Raw genomic sequence first — 21511 nt, forward strand, 5'->3', positions numbered from 1 at the left:
AAAAAAAATGCCACAGATTTCAAATACAAAAGGCCAAGGCTTTCTCTGCTGTTCCCAGTTGTTCTATTCTGATTTATAAGCAAATTCTTTTGAAAATGCTCTGAGTCTTTAATATGAAAACATGCATGGTGAATCACAAATTGGAAAGCCTGATATATTTTATTATTTTATTTTATTTATTTTTAAACATTTTTTAATGTTTTTTTTATTTATTTCTAGGAGAGAGAGAGACAGCGTGAGCAGGGGAGGGTCAGAGAGAGAGGGAGTCACAGACTGAAACAGGCTCCAGGCTCTGAGCTGGCAGTCAGCACAGAGTCCGACGCGGGGCTCGAACCCACGAACCGCGAGATCATGACCTAAGCGAAAGTCGGACGCTTAACCGACTAAGCCACCCAGGCGCCCCGATTTTTAAACATTTTTAACATTTATTTATTATTGAGAGAGAGAGACAGAGCATGAGCTGGGGAGGCGCAGAGAGAGGGGCAGACACAGAATCCAAAGCAGGCTCCAGGCTCTGAGCTATCAGCACAGAGCCCGATGCAGGGCTCGAACTCACAAACTGAGATCATGACCCGAGCAGAAGTCGGATGCTTAATTGACTGAGCCACCCAGGCACCTCTATTTTATTCTTATTTAAGGGAGTATTTTTGGGGAGGAACATATTTAATGCCTCAAACAGCATAATTTAGAAAGCACTGCTTTACAATATTGTAAATATTGTAAATACAATACCTCCTCATAAAGATCAAATAATTGTTTTTCCTCATTCACCTTTGTTATGTTCGTGATATACTGTCAGTACAATAATCACCAATATATAAGATTTTACCTCATTTCTAAGTTGCAAATATTTGGGGCTCAGGGACAAAGTTTCAGTTTTTTTTAAATTGCCCATGACACCTAGCTTAATACTTAACCAAGAAGTTACTTCATATATATCTGCTGAATTACAAAGAATTTATTACATGAATGGTTTTCATTTTGTTGAGGGATAGAGAAGAAAGAGGAAGAAAGTGAATGTGAGAAATATAAAAGAAATCACTGAAAGGTGGGCCTGCTGATTTTTCTCTCATGAACTTCAAGTCACAACAGAATGACAAAGAAGTTTAAGAAAGAGAAGTGTGTAAAATAGCTATTAAGTAAATTGAGTTAGAGTTATGAAGAAGTGGAATTATTCCCTTATTTAGAATTATATTATCACCTTGTATTGTTAAGTCAAAGTTATAAAAGCAGTTGCTAAATTTTAATTTCTAGCCAAACTAAGTTTCTGTGGTTCCATTCAACAACTAACATTACCAGCTCAATGGCTTCTTTAGGGGAATAATGATAGGGTGAAACAGTGAAGTTTTCTGTGTGAGATACACAATTGCTGAACAGAAAAAGAGCTCAGGTTTTGTGTCTGGCCAATTTATATTTTCTTTAACCAAACTATGGTACAAAGCCCTGGCCTACCACATGCTTCTAATGTGATTAAGCTGGAGTAAGAATGTAGTAATAATACAGACTGTAATCCCAGCCAACTGTGAGCATGGGCCATTCTGAGGCTATGTTAGCTGGAGCCAGGCTTCACCTTTTGTCACTGTGAAGAGGGGCATAAATGAGACTGGTTCCTAAAGAGGTGGAATGAGTCCTCAGAAAGATAAAGTTGATAGATGATAGATATAGGTCCTAGGAAAAGGGTGTCTTTAGGTGCCTTTTTGGATGCTGCTGCAATGAAATTGATCCAAGTTCAAAAATGCAAGGATAGGAGAGTAAAAGTAAAGTTCTGAGAAGACTGTGGCAGTAATCAGGATGAGAGATGAATGGGGCTGAGGCAGTAACACCTGCAAAGAAAAGCCTGAAACCTAATATAAAGGGCATCTGGGGGGGGTCCCCCACAAAGAAGCACTTTTAGCTCAGTGACTTTGTGAAGGAGACTGAGAGAAACAGGTCATCACAACAATGATTTGTAACACAAGGAGAAATGAAAAGCCCCAGCAATGAGATTTTTCCAACCCAAATGATTTACCTCCTATGTGCTCAGCAACACATAAAACTGTAAACTGTATCCCATAAATAAAAGGATTAAGGCACAATGTTGTCAAAGTGGAATTCACAGTCTGCCAGGAGAGACAGACACAGAAGTAAAAAACAGTGCTACTGAATGATGACAGCTGTAAGTGAAGGGTGAGTAGAATGTATGGGGACAAAGGAGGGGAAGGAATTGTTTATGGGAAAAGGGGTGGAATGACCATGGAACGTGACAGAGACAGTGACATTGGAACTGAATCACCTATCATAAAGTTCACCTAGCACCGAGGGCCTGGATAGAGAAGGGCACTCTGGGCAGGGGGACTCTGTGGACACTGACTATGTGCTCAGAGAAAGCGAGGGGAGGAGCCATTGCAGAGCCAGAAGAAAGGCAAGAAGGCACCAGGGAGGCAGGCGGCAGTGGGGACGAGGGGTGCCAGGTGACAGATGCTTTCCAATCCACTGGGGAGCTTGGATAGTACTCAGCAGGCAAAGATAGGAGAATTTTATCCAAGGGAAAGGCTATGGTCTGAATTTTACCTTGGAAAGATAGCTCCAGTGAGTGGGGGATGGAGGAAGGGGAGAATGGAGATTGGGTGGCAAGTGATAGAGAAGATTGACCTCATTCACAGCACCGCTGTCAGAAACTATAGCCTGATTGACAAGGGAAGGGCTGCAAGGTGCCTTCAGGCTTCTATTCAGACTTCAGAACTCATGTTTATGACTTCTAGGGAAATGGCCATAAAATGTGCAGTAAAAAGAAAGATAAATAATATTCCTAAAATTTAATTAATTTCTCTCTTTCATTTTGCCTGGTTTAATGTTATGCTATGCTCTTGATAGCAACAATCTAGACATTGTTCCATTAGTATATTTCACTTTTATATCAAGCCTCACAATTTACTGGTTTTATTTAGGGTAATGCACTCGTATTTGGCATATTTATATCATTCTCATTTATTATTAAAAGCAGTGTTATGCTTAGGTATTGAGGATCGATAAGACCTTCATAATGTTTATACCATCATATCTTTTATGGCAAGCTCAGAGTGTTTCAGGTTTGTTTTTATAGGTGGTTTTTTAAAAGGCAATTTTATAGCCTTTACTCTGTCTTGGGTAAAAAACTGATTTACAAAAATTCCTTCACTATGTTTCCAAAAGTATTAATGGGACCACACGGAAACCTGTAAGAAACTTGGAGTAACTATTTGGAGTTGATGTTTTGGTCACTTGTGCTGCACTCCCCTAATGTATACTAATTGTCATGTGGAAACGTTAACGGAAGCTTTTTGTTTTCCTTCTTTCTTCCCTTCCTTTCTTTGTTTTTTTTTTTCTTTTGTGGCGTTGACAATTACTTTCATATCTTTTCAACTATCTTTCAATACATGCAATTACTAAATGGCAAACCTATGAGTACAGAAAATAGGCCGCCATATTTTATCTTTACCTGTTGTAATAAGTGTACAGCCATAATCAATATAATAAACAAGAATTCATGAGGTATAGTCAGAATGTGACTTTTTTTTTTGTTCATGATCCCTTTAAAACTTATTTAGGGTGAAGTTCTTCCATTCTCCTGATTAGAAAGATAAATGTCTTATTCTCAGTTTTAAAATATCTGTTAAAAAAAAGAAAAGACCTGGGACACCTGGGTGGCTCAGTTGGTTAAGCATCCGACTTCGGCTCAGGTCATGATCTCACGCTTTGTGGGTTCGAGCCCCGTGTCGGGCTCAGAGCCTGGAGCCTGTTTTAGATTCTGTATCTCCCTCTCTCTCTGACCCTACCGTGCTCACGCTGTCTGTCTGTCTGTCTCTCTCAGAAATAAAACGTTAAAAACATTTTTTAAAAAGACCTATATAATTGATCCTTGAACAACATGGGTTTGAACAGTGTGGGTCCACTTATACATGAATTTTTGGGGTAAATATAGAATAGTACTGTAAATGTATTCTCTCTTTCTTAATGATTTTCTTTTTTTAAGGTTTACTTATTTTTGAGACAGAAAGAGAGTGAGAGAGAACAAGAGTGTGAGTGGGGGAGGAGTAGAGAGAGAGGATCCCAAGCAGGCTCCATGCTGTCAGTGGAAAGCACAACATGGTTAGATCTCCCAAATCATAAGAGCGTGACCTGAGCCAAAAATCAGGAGTCAAAAGCTTAACTGACTGAGTCACCCAGGTGCTCCTTCCTTATGATTTTCTTAATAACACTTTCTTTTCTCTAGCTTACTTTATTGTAGAGTACAGCATATAACACATATAATGTACATAACATGTATTAATCTACTGCTTATGTTATTGGTCAGGCTTCCAGTCAACAGTAGGCCATTAGTAGTTAAGTTGTGGGGAGTCAAAAGTTATATGCAGATTTATGACTATGCAGTGAGTCAGCGCCCTTAACCTTTACATTGTCCTAGAGTCAACTCTATTTTTTGTAAATTTGTTTTAAATGTTTATTTATTTTTGAGAGAGAAGGAGAGAGAGAGCAGGGGAGGGGCAGAGGGAGATGGAGACCCAGAATCCAAAGCAAGCTCTAGGCTCTGTGCTTGCACCACAGAGCCTGAAGCTGGGCCTGAAATCAATGAGCCGTGAGATCATCACCTGAACCGAAGCTGGATACTCAACTGACTGAGCCACCCAGGCACCCCGGGTCAACTATATTTTAATGGAGGTTGCACCACACGGAATTGCTGTATTTGCAGGTCAAAAATGATCAAATAGCAACAATTTCATATGGTTCAACCTAGATTAAAAAAAAAAACTCAAGGAGACAAAACATCAAAGTTGATTTATAGTTAATTCTTCCCTCTTCCTCTTACTAATCCTTACGGGGGTTGGTTTTCTGACCTGTTATCAACAAACAAGCAACTTACCTTACTTAACACGTTACTCAGCCTCTCCTACCTTCTCCATAAGTTGAGATTTGGGGCTAACAGACCTCTATAATTTCATCCAGCTTTAATTTGTGGCTCTGTGAAATCGTATTTACCAAGGAGAGAGGATTAGGGAAGAGAGCCAAGGAGGAAGGGAGAGGTCCTCAGACTTCAGGGGGAAAAAAAGAGTCCATGTGAAACATGTACCAGATGGAGAAGCAAGTCAGAATTCTAGAATGGCCTTTTATTTTTTTTTAAGTTTATTTGTTTATTTTGAGAGAGACAGAGAGAGTGCAAGTACGCAAGGGGCAGAGAGACAGTAGAGAAAGGGAATACCAAGCAGGTTCTGCACTGCCAGTGCAGAGTCTGATGGGGAGCTTGAACCCACAAAGTCATGACATCATGACCTCAGCTGAAACCAAGAGTCAAACGCCTAACCAACTGAGCCACTCAGGCACCCCTAGAATGGTCTTTTAAAGGATGCAGGCTGCCTTATGCTCTGTATCAAGAAGAGATACCAAATTTCTGGTAGTTCACTTGGGGAGACTAATTGCAATGAGAAACTTCTATCCTTTTGTGATGCATAAATGTCCATTATTTTTCAAATAAATTTATACTGGTTTCAAGATGTTCTTTACTGTCCAGAAGGATATATACACCCTTACCCCTCACCTAGCTCTCACCTATTCAGCCTCGGAACACAGCCATATGACATTTCACTTTGAGGTTTGCATCTACTTTGTAATTTTTAACTATCATCCTTTTGGGAAAATGCATTTTGTATGTGTGTGTGTGTATATATATATATATACATATATATGTGTATATACATATATATATATATTTACAATTTAAGTATACATATACAGAAACATATAAAAATATATCATATATTTGTGTGTGTATTCATGTCCTGTACCAGGTGTGGGCATGGCAAACATAAATGCAGTCAGACCACTTTTTCAGTGCCTCAGAAATTTCTCCAAAAGTAGAGCTTTGGAGAGAAAAGGAAAGACACTGGTCTGCAGGTGCAGACCTAAAGTCTTCTGTGTTCTGCACAGAACAACCATTTGACTCTGACTCCATTGCTAACTCTTGCTCTTAAGGCACAAATCTCATTCCGACATTTAATTTGCCTTTTAACCATTGTGTTCTTTGTATTTTAAGCCATATGGCCGTTAAGTTTAATCAGCATTAGATTTATTAAACCCAAACTCAGTGTCTAAAGTGGGAGAACTATGTGAGAAATTTCACTTCATTTAATGGCAATAAAGGAGATGTGTTTAGAAATAGATACTCATGGGGAGAAATTAAAAACAAAACAAAACCAAACAATCTGAAGTAACTGTAGCTAAAGTATGGAGCATTTGTATTTTGCTTAAGAAATTATTAAATATGAGTAAAAATGGTCTTTAAGTGATATTCTGTATCACTTACTAATTTACTTGTATGATATAAGAGAGGGGATTATGTGATGCATTATTTGGGATGTCAGATTAGTTTCCACAAATTCTGAAGTCTTGTTAGGATATTACTGAAGGTGGCTACACTTACTTTATAAGTAAGAATTCAATTATGATTTATAAGGAATGTTTTTAAAGAGCATCAGAAATGGCAGCTTTCATAATATGTTCTGTTTAGAAAATAACAGGGACTGCCAGTATGTCCTTTTCATTAGGAGAAAAAACAGTGATACAGAATATAAAATTCATCCTGAATATTAGCTTTGCTGATTAACTTTTGTTCAGAATAGTTTGTTTTATTAAAAATATATGCATTTTTATCTTTAGAGCAACAGAAATCAAAATACATAGTCACATACCTGTGTCTGTTTAGGACCAATATCCATTCTTTTAAGAAGGTCATTTAAAAAAGCTGTAACACTCTCCCAGGGATAAATACTGTTGGAGCCGTCCAGCACTATGACTATATCCAGTTGAGTGCTGCATTCTGCAATAAAAAGAGTCAATTGTGCAAATTTGGAGTTTATCTTTTTAGATAGTATTGAAGTGTATGAAGTGTTTTCATGGCTGAAATAGGCTCATTTTAAAAGATAAGCTGGTAGTCTACATGGTGGACACATTGCTTTTATAATCACAAAAAGTGGCTTTACAAAAATAAAGTTGATAAATATCACTGCATTCAGTAGCAATTGGTTTGGGATTCTTATCAAGTAAAACACATCTCTACTGAATTGTAATTAAAATTGTATGAATTATCTTTAGAGATTTTCTCAGTATGAATTTTATGTAACTGTTCTCATTCTGTGTATATTTCAAATGAGATTACTTTCTTCAAAGAGACTCATTCTTTAAATAAAAACAATGTGACAGCTTTAGCTATGATGTTTAAACAAGACTTTCTTAAAGGTTATTTACACTAATTTCAAATCCAAAAATAGCAGTGGGGTTTAGTTATATATTGGCAAAGCAAACATTTACCTAAATTGGTAATGCTAGTAGCTGAGAAAATACTTCAAGCTTTTTGGTATGCTCCTGTGTATATATATGTCTCATTCATTGCTTACACTTTTCAAACATGTAAGAACATTGCATAAAATCTGTACCTTGTACAGGAGCAATGGAGTTCACGACTTGAAATGTGGAGCTGACATCAGAACAGATTCCAGTTGTGTAATGCAAATGTCCACATCTATAGGCATACAAGGGCCCACATGCCTTTTAAAAAATTAAAAACCATAAGATTAAAATTTACATAACAGATTTTATAGAAACTTAAAATGACAGCATTCTTGGCTCGTTAACTAACTCTTTGCTTTCTTACCAGAAACCCTCCATTTGGGTTGGTGACTAAAGTTGATCCAAATGTCATGTTCTCCTTTACTTCCGTGACATTAGGAATTGACGTATTAACTAAAAATAGAAACAAACTTTTATGAGGGCGGAAAGCAAAGTAAAATTAAGTGCCTTCCTTCTCGTTAAGACATTCTATTTGCTTTCCTTGTATCATAGCACATTCTTCTTTTGATTCAACTAAATAGTCTTCAAAGTATTATTAAGTAATATAATGAAAAATCTACGGCTGAAAACCTGGCTCATGTCCCAGAAATGTTGTCTGGATAACTGTCTGAAATACTTTTGCTGAACTGTAAAAGAATGCAGAGCTATTGGGGCAATGAGAAAATGTGGGACAGCCTTTCACACATTTTTGCTAATTAAAACAAATAGAATACTTAATCTTATAATATTGTAGATACATAAAGTAAACTTACACACTTACCTTGTGTGTTATATCTGTATGTTATAGATGGCCAATGATCTAGCATAATTTCTGATAAGAAGAGGGAAAATGGGTAGGAGAGCAGAAAAAAACCCACCAATATAAATTTTGAACATCGATTTCACCATCATGGGGACATCATGAAGTTTACAAAGAAAACTAGAGCAAGAAGGAGTCGTGGTCAGGAAGTTTGGATAAAAGAAACACAATGAAGGGATGCCTTTGACATTCCAGATGGGAATGTTGGGTCTTGAAGCAGGCCAACTTGACAAAAGTGGCAAGAAGTTCCACTTATTCATATTGAAAAAAAAAGAAAGAAAAAAGAAAAAAGATTGGATGGGGAAATACAAGTTTTCTAAACTCTGTTTAGCAGAGTGCTGAAATATTTGAAAGTGGCAAAACTCAAGTTCAAGAAAGATTTAACTTACTCTTCATGCCTCTAAATTTTTCCTTCCTTAAGACCATGCAGATTTAAAGTGAGGAATGGAAGCAGAGATTCCTGAATGGTCACACTGTCTTCCTAAAGTGAGTATTGGTGTTTGTTCCAGAGTTTAGTCCGGTTTGCCTTGAAAGCACCCAGAACTGGACTATTATCTACACTGGTCTTGAATAATCTGGATTGAGTTTTTTATACTAGAGTTGATCCAAGATGAGCATTCTTGGGATATTAGAGACTATAGCATCCACTGCTGTTGATGCAGCTAAAATCTCCATGCTAATGTTAAAACTCTGTTACAGTTTTTGGTAGTGAAGGAATAGAGTAGCTCCTATTAGAACAAGTCTTTTGCAAATAACTCTAGGAAAAGGAAAAAAAAATAAACAACCATCTGAAGGCACTAGAAAGCAACCAAAGGTAGAGAGAAAGTCTATACTTGTAAGAAGAGTTTAGCACTGGGTGAGTTCCATTTATGTGCTTGTTTTCCCCCAAGAGAAGGCCCTAGCCATGGCTACATCTAAAGTGGTTGTCAAAGTCTTACTGTTTTGAATGAACAGAGGACAGAAATTGGGGTAATGACAGCAGCTGCAAAGGGAAGGAGTATATCTTGAAAAGTAGAGCCACAAAAAGAGAGTTCTAACATACACACGTAGGTTCTGTCCAAATATCTGAAGCACTTGAAATGTATATATGCACAGTAAACTTCAAACAGCTCAGCTACAATTAGAGGAAATGAATAGAGATTTTAACTGCTTTGCTTTCCATTTCAGTCTGGAAATTGAGTTCAGCCAAGTAAATTGTCTGCTAAAACAAAAAATTAAGACTATTCAAAGGCAAGTAACAGATCTAGAATCTCTACACTTAAAACTCAAAAGTATAATCCAGGATACAATCCGAAAATACTAAACATAAGGGGAAAAAAAAGGAAAATGTGACTCAATCCCAAGAGAAAGGTAATAAATGAAAAGTGATGTTGAGATATTCCAGATGTTGTAATTATCAGGCAAGGATATTAAAGCAGCTATTATAACTATGTTCAAAAATGTAAAGGAAAAATTTTCACAATAAATAGGAACTTGAAAAAAAGAGACCTGAAAATAGAATATTTGAAATAAACCTTGAAAGTATGTTTTTTAAAAAAATATATATTTAATACTGTATAGAACACTGATTGAATTCTAAGTCTTGGATAATTCTAGTAGGAATATTCTAGTATGTTCTAATTATAGTGATATTTCTTTCAAATATATCCATTTCTACATAAATTTCCTTGTGGTATCCTCTTTAAAAGAATTTGTGTATTACAATTCCTCCTCTGCTATTTTCCTTTCTTTTTTAAAAAAAATTTAATGTTTATTTTTGAGAGAGAGAGAGGACAGAGAGTGGGTGGGAGAGGGGAAGAGAGAGGGAGACACAGAATCTGAAGCATACTCCAGGCTCTGAGCTGTCAGCACATAGCCTGATTCGGGGCTCGAACCCACGAACCGGGAGATCATGACCTGAGCCGAAGTCGAACATTTAACCGACTGAGCTACCCAGACGTCCCTGCTATTTTCTTTAAAAAAAAAAAAAAAAAAAAAAAGCTAAATTTTGTGAAAGCAATGTAATCAGTGAGGTTCTTTTATTTCTAAATGTATGGATATCTTATCATGAATTTCTAAACCAAATGTAGGGCAGATAGAATCAAAATGTCATTTTATGTGACTTTGATAAGAACTAAAGATCATTTATAGATTCTTCTCATATTTTCTTGAGTTAAAAATATTTTTAATGAGAACACTGAGTATAATTTAAGATTGGACTTTAACATTTTGACTTTACATACCTGGTAGATCCAACTTTATGCAATTTGTTGATTCGTTTCTCCTAACTGGACACTTATAGACATCTCCAGTTCTGTTTTTGGGTTGACCAGCTAAAGGAGAACCAACAAGTACCCTGGAAGTTAAATAACTCAATTAACATTTTTGAACAAAGAGAAATATTTTATTTATTTCATGACTAGTTCAAAGGCAATGATAGTAGTTCTCATAGACATAATTAGATAGATCGTTACCCTCTGTAGGTAATGTAATGTTATTGAAAATAAGCTGAGTTTCTTCTCCAAATTGAAGATTGATTTGAATTAAAAATAAAAAAATTCATAGAAGAGAAATCTTAGAATATTTTAATTATTGTGTTATATCAATTTATTACATTTTTTATTTGGGGACTGAAATAATAATTGTTAGTTAAGTCTGCTGCTATATCAGTTTACAAAATACACATGGAAGCATAAGTGACTGTTTCCTATGAAGCACTGATAATTTCATAGAGACATTAGCAAATATAAATATCTGATTATCATAAGATTTAATATTAGTATGTACTAATTTGTAAGCACTTAGCAAATAAGGATAGTTATGAGACCCAGGTTAAAATCACTTACTGTTTTCTTAGACAGAATTATAAAATAACTTTACTAATAATTAATGAAAAAATGTAATCATGATTTATTTTAGTCCTAGGAAGCCATTTAACAAGATCTCCTATGATATCTTCAGAAATAGGATGAATGAATGCGTTTGAGTGTTAAGGTACTTGGGTGGATTCACAGCTGCTGATTCACTGCTGGCAGAAAAGTTATACACAAAGATGCTGATTACTGCAAACCAAAGGACTTTAATTATGTACATAAGACTGTGCGTGGGATTGTCTTAGTGTATATCTTTATTTATGACTTTTGTAAGGATACAAAAAGCATAAAGGTGCGCATCAAGGAAATCAATATACCTATTTGGACAATCAGAAGTGTCACAACATTCTGGAACAAGAAACTTAACAAACTAGATAAAGTTTAATAAAAACCTATGTAAATAACTTTACTTAACTACATCAGTACAGGATGTGGGCAATGTAATTTGATAGGATTTCATGTAAAAAAGACGTGGGGGATTTGTTGATAGCAAGTAAGCATGAGCCAACAGTGTATTTCAGTACCAAAAAATGCTAATGTGACCTTAGACTGCATTGCTAGAAATAGATGCCCTGGTCAAGGAGAGTGATCACCCCTCTGAGCTCTGCATTGTCAGACCATGTCTGTAATCTCCAAATTAAGAGGGACATAGGCACAATGGAATGTATTTAGGAGACTATGACTCAGATGGGTAAGAGCTTGGTAATTTTGTCAGACCAGAGATACTTGAAGGAAAGTTGGGATGTTTACCATACAAAAAAAATATCCGAAGCAGAGTTGAGAGGTTCTACCAACTAAATGAAGGTACTTAGGGAGTTTATATTTTAAAAAATATATAAATATTTGAAACTCTGTCATATTGAAAGGGATGGGATTTATTTTGTAAATCCTTTGGGTAATTAGTATTAATAGAAATGTTTTATAACAATTGCAAATACTGAATTGTTGAACAGGCTCCCTAAAACATAGTTATGATGTAATGCCTTTGTAAAGCCATTTTTATATGCATAAATAACCATAAAGATGTTTAAACCTTTTAATGCATAATTCTTATTTCTGGAAATCTATCCTTAAAAAATGGCCTAAATTAAGGGAAAAAAGGGTAATGCATAAAAATAATGCTCATAGTGTTATATATATAAAAGATTAAAAGAAGCATGGTCAACAGCAAGAACTAATTATTGTGGAGACATTCTATAGAACATTGCAGTCATAAAAAGCAATAGTTAATAAGACTGCATGGTAGTATTAAAGTATTATGATCCAATTCAAAGTAAAACTCTATCCAATTTAGCGAAAACCTATGACAATTCAAAGTGAAAGATACGAAATTATATTCAATGTATTCATCATAATAGCAATGATAATTATAGCTAGCATTTATTAAATTTATACCTTACACCAGCTATTGTTCTAAGTGCTTTCCATATACTAAATAACTTAATCCTCTCTGTTAAATATAGCATGAACTTTGGAGCCAGACTTCACAAATTCAAATCATGGTTTTATCATTTCCCTGGTTATATGATTTAGGACAAATCATTTACCCTCTGTGCCTTAGTTTCTTCATCTGTAAAATGGAAATAATAAAGTAGTGACCTCACAGGATCATCACAAAAACTAAATGAGTTAATGTATATAAAATTTAATTTTTGGTATACAATATTTAAATGCTGGTTGTTTTGTTATTTTATTATTATTATATGATTATGTCTTTTTTGGCTGACAGAACTACTCAGTCTATGTAAAACATAGATTAGGGGTGTCTGGTAGCTCAGTCAATCAAGCATCTGACTGCTGATTTTGCCTCAGGTAATGATCTCACAGTTTGTGGGTTCGATCCCAGTGCTGGGCTCTGTGCTGACAGTGCAGGTCCAGCTTGGGATTCTCTCTCTCCCTCTCTCTCCATGCCTTCCTCACTTGCATTCTCTCTCTCAAAATAAATAAGTAAATAAACTTTAAAAAATATATATAGATTAAAAGGGAGTTCATCAAAAGCCAAATTACATTAAGGAAGTTATGGTTAGTGTTCCATCTCCAATATTTTCAAAGCTTTTTATAACATGATTGATTAAATTAGTTTTAGAGTTAAAACAATTTGAAGAAAAGTAGTAAGCCTACTATTTGGAAAGTATCAAAGTTGAGGATAGATAGATTGATCAATGTTTATTAAGAACATTCTACAGGCCCAACATTTACATCAGGCCCTGGGGATATGAAATGGATAAAACACAATGATTTTTAGGTTGTTTAAAACTTAGGGGGTAAGCAAAACCAGAATTGGATTATTATAATGAACAGGTCAGAACTTGGTGCAACTTCAGCAAGGTCGTAGAAGCAAGGAGAAACAGCTCCTTTGATAAGTTCAAATAGCTCAGAGTAGCTGGAGTAGAAGTTGAGCCTGTCAAGCTAAGCAGAGTCCAGATCATGAATGTTCTGATAATCTGGTTTAAGAATTTTAGATTTATTATATGAAGGGGAGAGTTGGGACCCATTAATGCTTTTAAAGAGGGGTGTGATATGATTAACTGCTTTATGAAGCTTGTTTGCTGGCAGTGCCATGAATGCATTTTTGGGAAAAGGTGCAAATTGGACTCAGAGAGCGAAGGTAGGGGTTTCTCGACCCAAATGAGAAAGGGGGATCTGAATTTAGGAAGTGGAGAGGAAGGGAGAACCAATTCTACAAACAGACTACAAGCTGTCTTAGTTTGGGTTTCCCCAAAAGCAGACCCTTGACGGGGACTTTGGTGCAGGTAGATTTGGGGGAGGCAATTCCAAGCATAACAAATGTGTTGATAGGGAAAATGATAGAGGGAAGGAAGAAAGGCCAATAGAGTGCATTGATAATGGGTTACTTCTGTAGGCTTCTGGGCTCAGTCTTGCTCGGGACCACCTCAGAAACTACATGGAACACATATGAGCATGCTATGAGCATTGTTCAGGTGCTTAGAGTAAATACTATCACCTTTAGAGAGTACAGAGTGAGAAGAGAGCTGAAGGAAAAAATTGCACTTAAGATTTTAATGAGCAGAGGAAGAAAACTAGTAGCAGTCTCCAGAGAAGGACAGAGATAATCGGGAAACAGTCGTATCACAAAAGCCAAAGAAGGAAGAATATAAAGTATGGGAGCTATGAGTGTAGAATAGACGTCATTTCAAGAAGTTTGCTAAAAATGAGGGATATGGGCCATATCAATATGCGTGGGCTTCTTTTTTGCAGGCAAACCATTAAGGGTTTGAAGTGAATTTAAATTTATTATGGGAGGCATCTGGATATGGATAAATGATGTAGAGAAAGAACTAGTAACAAGAGAAAGGCTAATATTACAGAAGAGAAAATAGAGCCCCTGAGCTGGTAGAAAGCATGGAACCAGAAGGACAAATTTGTCTTAGAAATGAGGAAAGGTCACTGATTCCTTAGGCAGGGATCTAGGTGGCCCAGTATCCAGAGGTTTGTAATTGCGTAGATTGCTTGGAAGTTTTTGCACTTTGCAATGTGACATTGTCCTTCACTGCCCTTCACTAATGCAGAATCTGTTTTCCCTCTTGTTGGGACTGAGACTTAGTTGATAAATAGAAGGCAGCTGAAATGACACTGTGACTCCAGAGGCATGAGTAATGTATAGAATTGTCTAATGAATACACTGTACACCTGAAGCTAATGGAACATTGTATGTCAACCATACTTCAATAATTTTAAAAAATGCATTACAGATTCCACTTTGTTTTGGAAATCTAAGACCACACATTGTGAGGAAGCCCAGTCTAGCCTAATGGAGGAGGAGAGGCCACATGGAAGAGAAGCAATGTTTGAGCTGACAGCACGGACTGCCAGGGATGTGTTAAACCATCTTGGACCCTCCAGCCCCAGGTGAGGTACCAGATGAGCATTCATGCAGTTCCCACCTCTACAATGCTCAAAATCTTGAGAAACAGTAAAAATTATTGCTTTAACTCACTAACTTTTGAGATGATTTGTTATGTAGCAAGAGCTAAGTGAAACAGGAAGGGAGGATAAAGTTTTAATCTCAGGCCCCTTCCTTCCTTCCTTCCTTCCCTACCTCCATCTTTCCTTCCTTCCTTCCTCCCTCCCTCCCTTCCTTGGGAATCTCATGAAATTTAGGGACAGAGGTAGTAGGGTGGTGGGCCTGTGAAGAGTAATGAAGATTTACACTGTCAAGGCATACATAGGCCAGTCAGGCAACCCCCCAGGCCAAGATGAGGTCAGGGATGTTTGGAAGTTATTTCCATCATCCAAATAGAGCAACTTATTAGTGTGTAGAGGAGTGCTGACTAGAAAATGTTTAGAAAATGTATCATTAACCGGAGAAAATCTAGGATAATTGATGAAAAGTGAGTCCTTTGTAAAAACTTTTTAAAGTTTACTTATGAGAGAGAGGGAGGGAGAGAGAGAGTTCGTGCATGCACAAGCTGGGGAGGAGCAGAGAGAGAGGGAGAGAGAGAATGTCAAGTTGTCAGCACAGAGTGTGACACAGGGCTCAGACCCACAGACCATGAGATCATGACCAGAGTGGAAATCAAGAGTGGGACGCATAACTGACTGAGCTTCCCAGGTGCCTCAGTGAAAAGTGAGTTCTGAACAGCATGTTAATAATAAAGCTACTGTGGACTCTAAACAGGAGAGAGATCACGGATAGCTCAGGCAAAAAGGTGGAGACAGAAGCGTGATGGCTTAAAATGAAGGTGATGAGGAAGTATAGGTGGTTGGAACACGGTGTAAAGCTTCTGCATAAACTGGAGCAGAGAGGCTGAGAGTGGTAAGCAGGAGACTTTAAAAATAAGGATCTGTAGTTTACATTTCATTTCTGAGGCAATAGAAAGCTCCTAGAGTGTGGTGGTCACTGGAAATAGCAACTGGAACCATGTCCTATTGTGCATTCTGGATAAGCAAGCACTGACTAGTGAGGGCTCAAAAGTGGTTGTGTAGAAGGTCAGGATTCAGACAGGGGGTGTGAAAGCTGGGATGCAGTGTGAAGAATGGGTTAACATGAAGACAATATACAAGTTTGTGTGTTTTCCTAGGAGCTGTTTGTTCTGACATGAAGCTTTCAGCTCTATTTACTACTTAATCCTAAATTAAGTCTCACTTTTCCCAAGCTGCATAAAAATAACAAGATCCTAGAGAAGTACCCGCATAGTGTTTATGAAATTTCAGGAATCTCCAGCCTTCTCAATTCCCATTACCTTGTTTTATTTTTTTCTCACATACTTATCACATTCTGATGTACCTGTTTATTAAGTTTATGATTTATGTTTTGCTTCTTCCTTCCCCAACAGAAAACAAACTTCACAGCAGCAGGAACTGTCATCTTATTCTGTTCACTGATACACCCTTAATGCCTCTAACAGTTCCAGAAACAAAATAGCACTCAAAACGTATTTACTAAGTGAACAAATAAGAATGAATCAAAAGATCTATGAATCTGAATAAGGCAGACCTGGCAATTTACAATTCATGTAACAGGCTAAGAGGTCCTAATTGTGAAGTCTTCTCCATTTTACAGGTCGAGTATTTTGCTTAGGCAGAATGCCATAGATGCCTTTGTGTGACACAGGGGGCATTTCTACAGGTCAAGGTTCTAGAGAATCCTTGTTGTTACACAACAGAATTGGCTGAAAGTCAGAAGGCTGGTGTTCCACATTCTGGTCCTGACACATACTTCCTATATTAAACCTCTGGCAGTTCGTTCTCAGAGTACCAGTTTCCTGTCTAGAAAATGAGGATGGTAATGATGATGTCTGTTCAAACCCACAGGGTCAATGTGAAGACTCAAAGCACATTGTGTCATGAACTATGGATATTGTTATTTTAAATTTTAATGCAAATTTGCTTTAGCTCATTATATTTTATTTCTATTAGATTTTTGCTTTTTCCATGGCAAATGCATTTCCATTGCAATGATTTGTGTGCAGAGTAAGAGGGTTAAAATTAAAGAATGTTCTGGATCTCATTCCTGATCTCTAGAGAAACACCTGATAAATTCAGAGATTATCAAAGTGTGGGAAATAATTCTCTCTACACTCACTCTATAATGACTAATTCTCATTCACTCATCCTAAAAGTTCATTCTATATTCTACTCTTCTCCATGAAAAAGACCCAATCATAATAAAATTTAGTAACCTGAGAAATGTTTGCTATTCATACAGCCATTTTGTCATTATGATCATTATTTTATTTATTTGAAGAGCAGCTGATTTGTGACTTCTCGGCTCCATATTTATGCTTTTTCCTTTGTAAAAGATAGTTTTCTAGAGATTGTTGTCTCATATTTACATTATTTCATGAATACTCCTTTCACCTAACTCTTTTTTGATGTCCAAGCCAAAGTGACTATCAGAGTTCCAAGTACCCACCAGTTTTTTTTTTTTTTTTTTTAATGAATGGAGTGTTTGGTCATCTTAAAGAATGAAGTTATATAGTGGACCCATTATCTGCAGTGCTTTCAGTCATGAAAGGTAGAGGGGTGGAAATGGGGTGAGCCAAAGAAATGACAAGTTTAGCAAGGAGGAAAATTCAACTTCAAAAGATTTTATAAACAATGCAAAATAAATATTATATTAAAATTGTAAGAGAAAATGTGATAGAACCTTTAAAAAGTCTTTTTATCCCAAGCCTGAATAGGCTTTACTAAAACATATATACATTGGAAACAACATCAATCACATGAGTTCACTAGTAAACCTTACCTGGCATAAGGAAAAGGCATGAAGCAAACATATTTTGATGTATATTGGATGGAGGATTGGCATGAAAGCCTACTTTGACAGACAGGCCCACTGAAGTCACTGAAACTCCCAAGAGTGGTTGCTGGGACAACAGTTAAAAGGGCTGATGCAAATAAAAGGAATGAAGCAAAGGAGCCACAGGTGGAAAGCCCTGAGACCCAACATCTCCTATGTTTCCATTTGGCAGAAACTTTGCCATACTGGTGATTACCACTAAATCTGGAAAGCTTGTGCAATGCGGAACACATTTAAGTTTCTTCTCTTCAAAGAAAATTATTAAACTAATTGTGTCCTTTGTGAATTTTTCTAAACCACACTGCAATTACTTGGATGTTTCAGCTCATGCTAACCATAATGAACAACGGCTGATCTTAATCAGAGGTATAACATGTTCTACTGCTGAGAAAATATGTGGTTTTCTGAGCCAAAGATATAAAGTAAATTACACTTCACAGTCAACTTCTGAAAGGTAAAGGGAACATAAGGCTGCCTGTCCTGTTAACTGTTAATTCTTTCCAAAGAATTAAAGTAATGCTTTCAAATGCACAGACTGCACTTATAATGGACAAACAAGTACTACTTCTTTAGGCATACTTCAGCCGAGATGTAATATGGGTCAGGATGATTTTTAAAAATATCTGAGGTTTATGGGCTTCCAAAACTTGAGTAGTAAATATGATTTATGAAGGTGCCCACCTCTGGAGAAAAACTGAATAACAAAACTCATGTTCTCCCAAATATGACATTTACTCCATAGTCCATTTCTTAAAGTAAGTGTGCATCCTGTCTGATTTTATAAACACAGAATATCCAAAGATGTTTCTAAAGTTTATTTTACATTACCAATGCCTGGATCTCTTTAGAATAATAGGCTGCTATGATGCCATCCTTAAAGGTTTAGACATTAAGATTTTTGTAATTTGCTTACTTTTAAATTCAGTTGGCCACACTGATTTTGTTACTCTGATTTTTCATACCTTTTTTATAAGATCATTGTAAACATGGAATGTCAAAATGGAATTAAATTATGTGACACCCTTATACATTCAAATGCTCACAAACTCTCACATGTATATTATATATTTAAAGTCTAAAACTGCAAACATAGTTATTATCAGCACTTACTTTTTAATATAATTCTAATAAAGAAAAAAGTACCAGACTAGGAATGGAGAGGCAGGAGTTCTATTTTCAGTTCTGGCCCTGAGTAGTTACATTTCCCTATGGAAGTCACTTACAAAAAAACAAAAACAAATCCTGTATTGAAGTTTGGTTGACATATTAAAAGTTGTACATACTTAATGTATACAACTTAATGAGTTTGGAGACATGTGTACACCTGTAAAACCATTACCACATAACATAACCATCTATGACATAAACATATCCATCACCTCCAAGAGTTTCCTCCAACCCTCTTTTGTTATTATCATTATTATTATATATGATAATGAACACTTAACCTGAGGTCTACCTTCTTAGCCAATTTTTAAGTATATAATACAGTACTGTTAACTACAGGCACTATGTTATACAGTTAATCTCTAGTATTAATTCATCTTGCATAGCTAAAACTTTGTGCCCTTTGACTAATACTTCTTTGTTTCCCCCCACCCCCAAGCTCCTGGTAGCCACCATTCTACACTCTGATTCTAGGAGTTTGACAATTTTAGATTCCTCATGTAAATGAGATTATATAGTATTTGTCCTGTGTCTGGTTTATCTCACTGAGCATAATCTTCTCCAGGTTGTCTCAAATGGTAGGATTTCCTTCTTTTTTTTTTTTTAAGGCTGAGTAATATTCAGTTGTATGTATGTGACACATTTAAAAAAATCTATTCAAATCTATTCATCCATCAGTGGACATTTAGATTGCTTTCAAGTCTTGGTTACTGTAAATAATGTTGCAACGAACATGGGAGTGCAGATATTTCTTCAAGATCATGATTCCATTTATTTTGTATGTTTATCCAGACAGCTGGATCATAGAGTGGTTCTATTTTTAATTTTCTGAGGAGGCTCTATACTATTTTCCATAGTGGCTGTACCAACTTACATTCCCACCAACAGTGCACAAATATTCCCTTTTCCCCACATCCCTGCCAACACTTATCTTTTGTATTTTTGATAATAGTCATATAAGAACTATTTTTAACATTATTTTTGCATGTGTGTGTGTTTGTTCTTTCATTAATGATAACAGGAAGTTACACTAGATTCAGTTGTTCAGCCAACAAATGATCATTGAATGTATATGACGTTTAAGGCCCTATGCTAGATGCTGGGTGATGCACAGAGTTGTAAGTGAGAAACAAAACCAGTCCTTCCTCTCTAAACATTTCCTGTAATATATTAACTTATCCCTCTTATCTGTATCCCATTTCAGGTTTCCAACTACATAGACATTACTCAAGCCATTTGAAACCATACTTACCAAGTTCCTGATAAAACTTATTTTCCTTTCCTGTACATTTATCTCTGAATGACTACCCATTTTCCAATCATCCAGTGTAGAGATTTTGGAATATGTTTGACTCCTCCTACACCATCAATGGACATTTCCAAACTTCCACCAGGCTTTGATGGTTCATCTAAATTTATCTTGGATACACTTTTGTTTCATTTCAGTTCTCTCTAACCTAGCTTGGGATCTCTTCTCTTAAGCACCAGATTGCTATTCTTGCTTGTCTATTCTTGCTTGCCCCAGCTTTCAGGCTCTTCCTTCCCGAATCCAATTTCTTAAAAATAATTTTATGTGAGTTTCTAAACTAAGTTTCACAAGTGGTTCTCAATGCCTACACTTAGGTCCAAGCTTCTTTGTCTGGCTTCTAAGGTCTACCATTACCCTTTCCCCTCTACCCTCCCAATGTCAGTTCTTTTTGCTTAGCAACACACTCACTTCTCAAATCTATGTCCCTACTTATGTGGCTTCCCAGATTGGAGTGACATTGCTTCTTCTCTTACTAAAAGTTAACTCATCTTTCAGGATTCAGCTCAAGAACCAAAAATCACTTCCTCCTTATTTTAACTCCCATTGAATTTATAATCTTTATTATACTGATGAGCACTATTCTTTATTTCTAATTATTTAACATGAGCCCTCTACTAGGTTATAAGCCTCTGTATTTGTCTTATATCTCCTATACAATGCAGCATAAGTTAGACACATGGGATGCATTACATAAATCCTTGTTGTTCAGTTGGTCCACATTTAAGCCATGGCTAAAGAAAAACTCTAAATAACCCACCAAAAACATTTGTACACAGAAAAGTAGGCTGTATTTCATGAGGAAAGCAAAATGTATAAGGCACAATCTCTAACCAGAAAAAGTTAATACATTACTATTAACATTAACTCACATGTGTGTACAGAATTCTGAATGTTTGTCTAAAATTCAATTCAGTGTAGACTCATTCAGACAGACCATTAGCAACATCTTCCCTCCCACCCCAATCCTATTTTCCTATCTACTCTGGGCACTCTTGTTTCTTTCCAAATGTTGGCCTGGCTGTTTTCCTTTACTCATCTACACATTCACCTTCTTTAAAGACAGAGTGACTTTGGAAAGGAAATTCATCATGACATCAGGTCTCCATTCAGGCCTGATTTCTCATTTTCCTCTTTCTTTACCTTCCAGGTGTCTTGAAAGAATTACAGAATTCAGAAGGCAGGAAACGGGCAATAGGATGGGCTTATAATAAGGGACAGAAAGAAATTAAAGAGATCAAATGGGTGTACATGGCTCCTGGGGA

The 21511-nt window shown here is 36.4% G+C and overlaps 1 protein-coding gene across 1 annotated transcript in view; it reads right to left on the reverse strand.

Annotated features, from left to right (window-relative positions):
* ITGA1 (integrin subunit alpha 1) overlaps nucleotides 1-21511 on the reverse strand; it is a 161037-nt gene that overhangs the window by 82328 nt on the left and 57198 nt on the right. Inside the window, exons 3-6 of the mRNA XM_039256206.1 lie at nucleotides 10381-10493; nucleotides 7664-7752; nucleotides 7446-7557; nucleotides 6702-6829 (exon numbers count right to left, since the gene is read on the reverse strand). Of these exons, the coding sequence (XP_039112137.1) occupies nucleotides 6702-6829; nucleotides 7446-7557; nucleotides 7664-7752; nucleotides 10381-10493 (442 nt within the window). The remainder of the gene's footprint in view (nucleotides 1-6701; nucleotides 6830-7445; nucleotides 7558-7663; nucleotides 7753-10380; nucleotides 10494-21511) is intronic.

The sequence above is a fragment of the Hyaena hyaena genome, unplaced genomic scaffold (genome assembly GCF_003009895.1).
Source record: "Hyaena hyaena isolate Hyena2069 unplaced genomic scaffold, ASM300989v1 scaffold_564, whole genome shotgun sequence".
In the NCBI taxonomy this organism is placed as follows: Eukaryota; Metazoa; Chordata; class Mammalia; order Carnivora; family Hyaenidae; genus Hyaena; species Hyaena hyaena.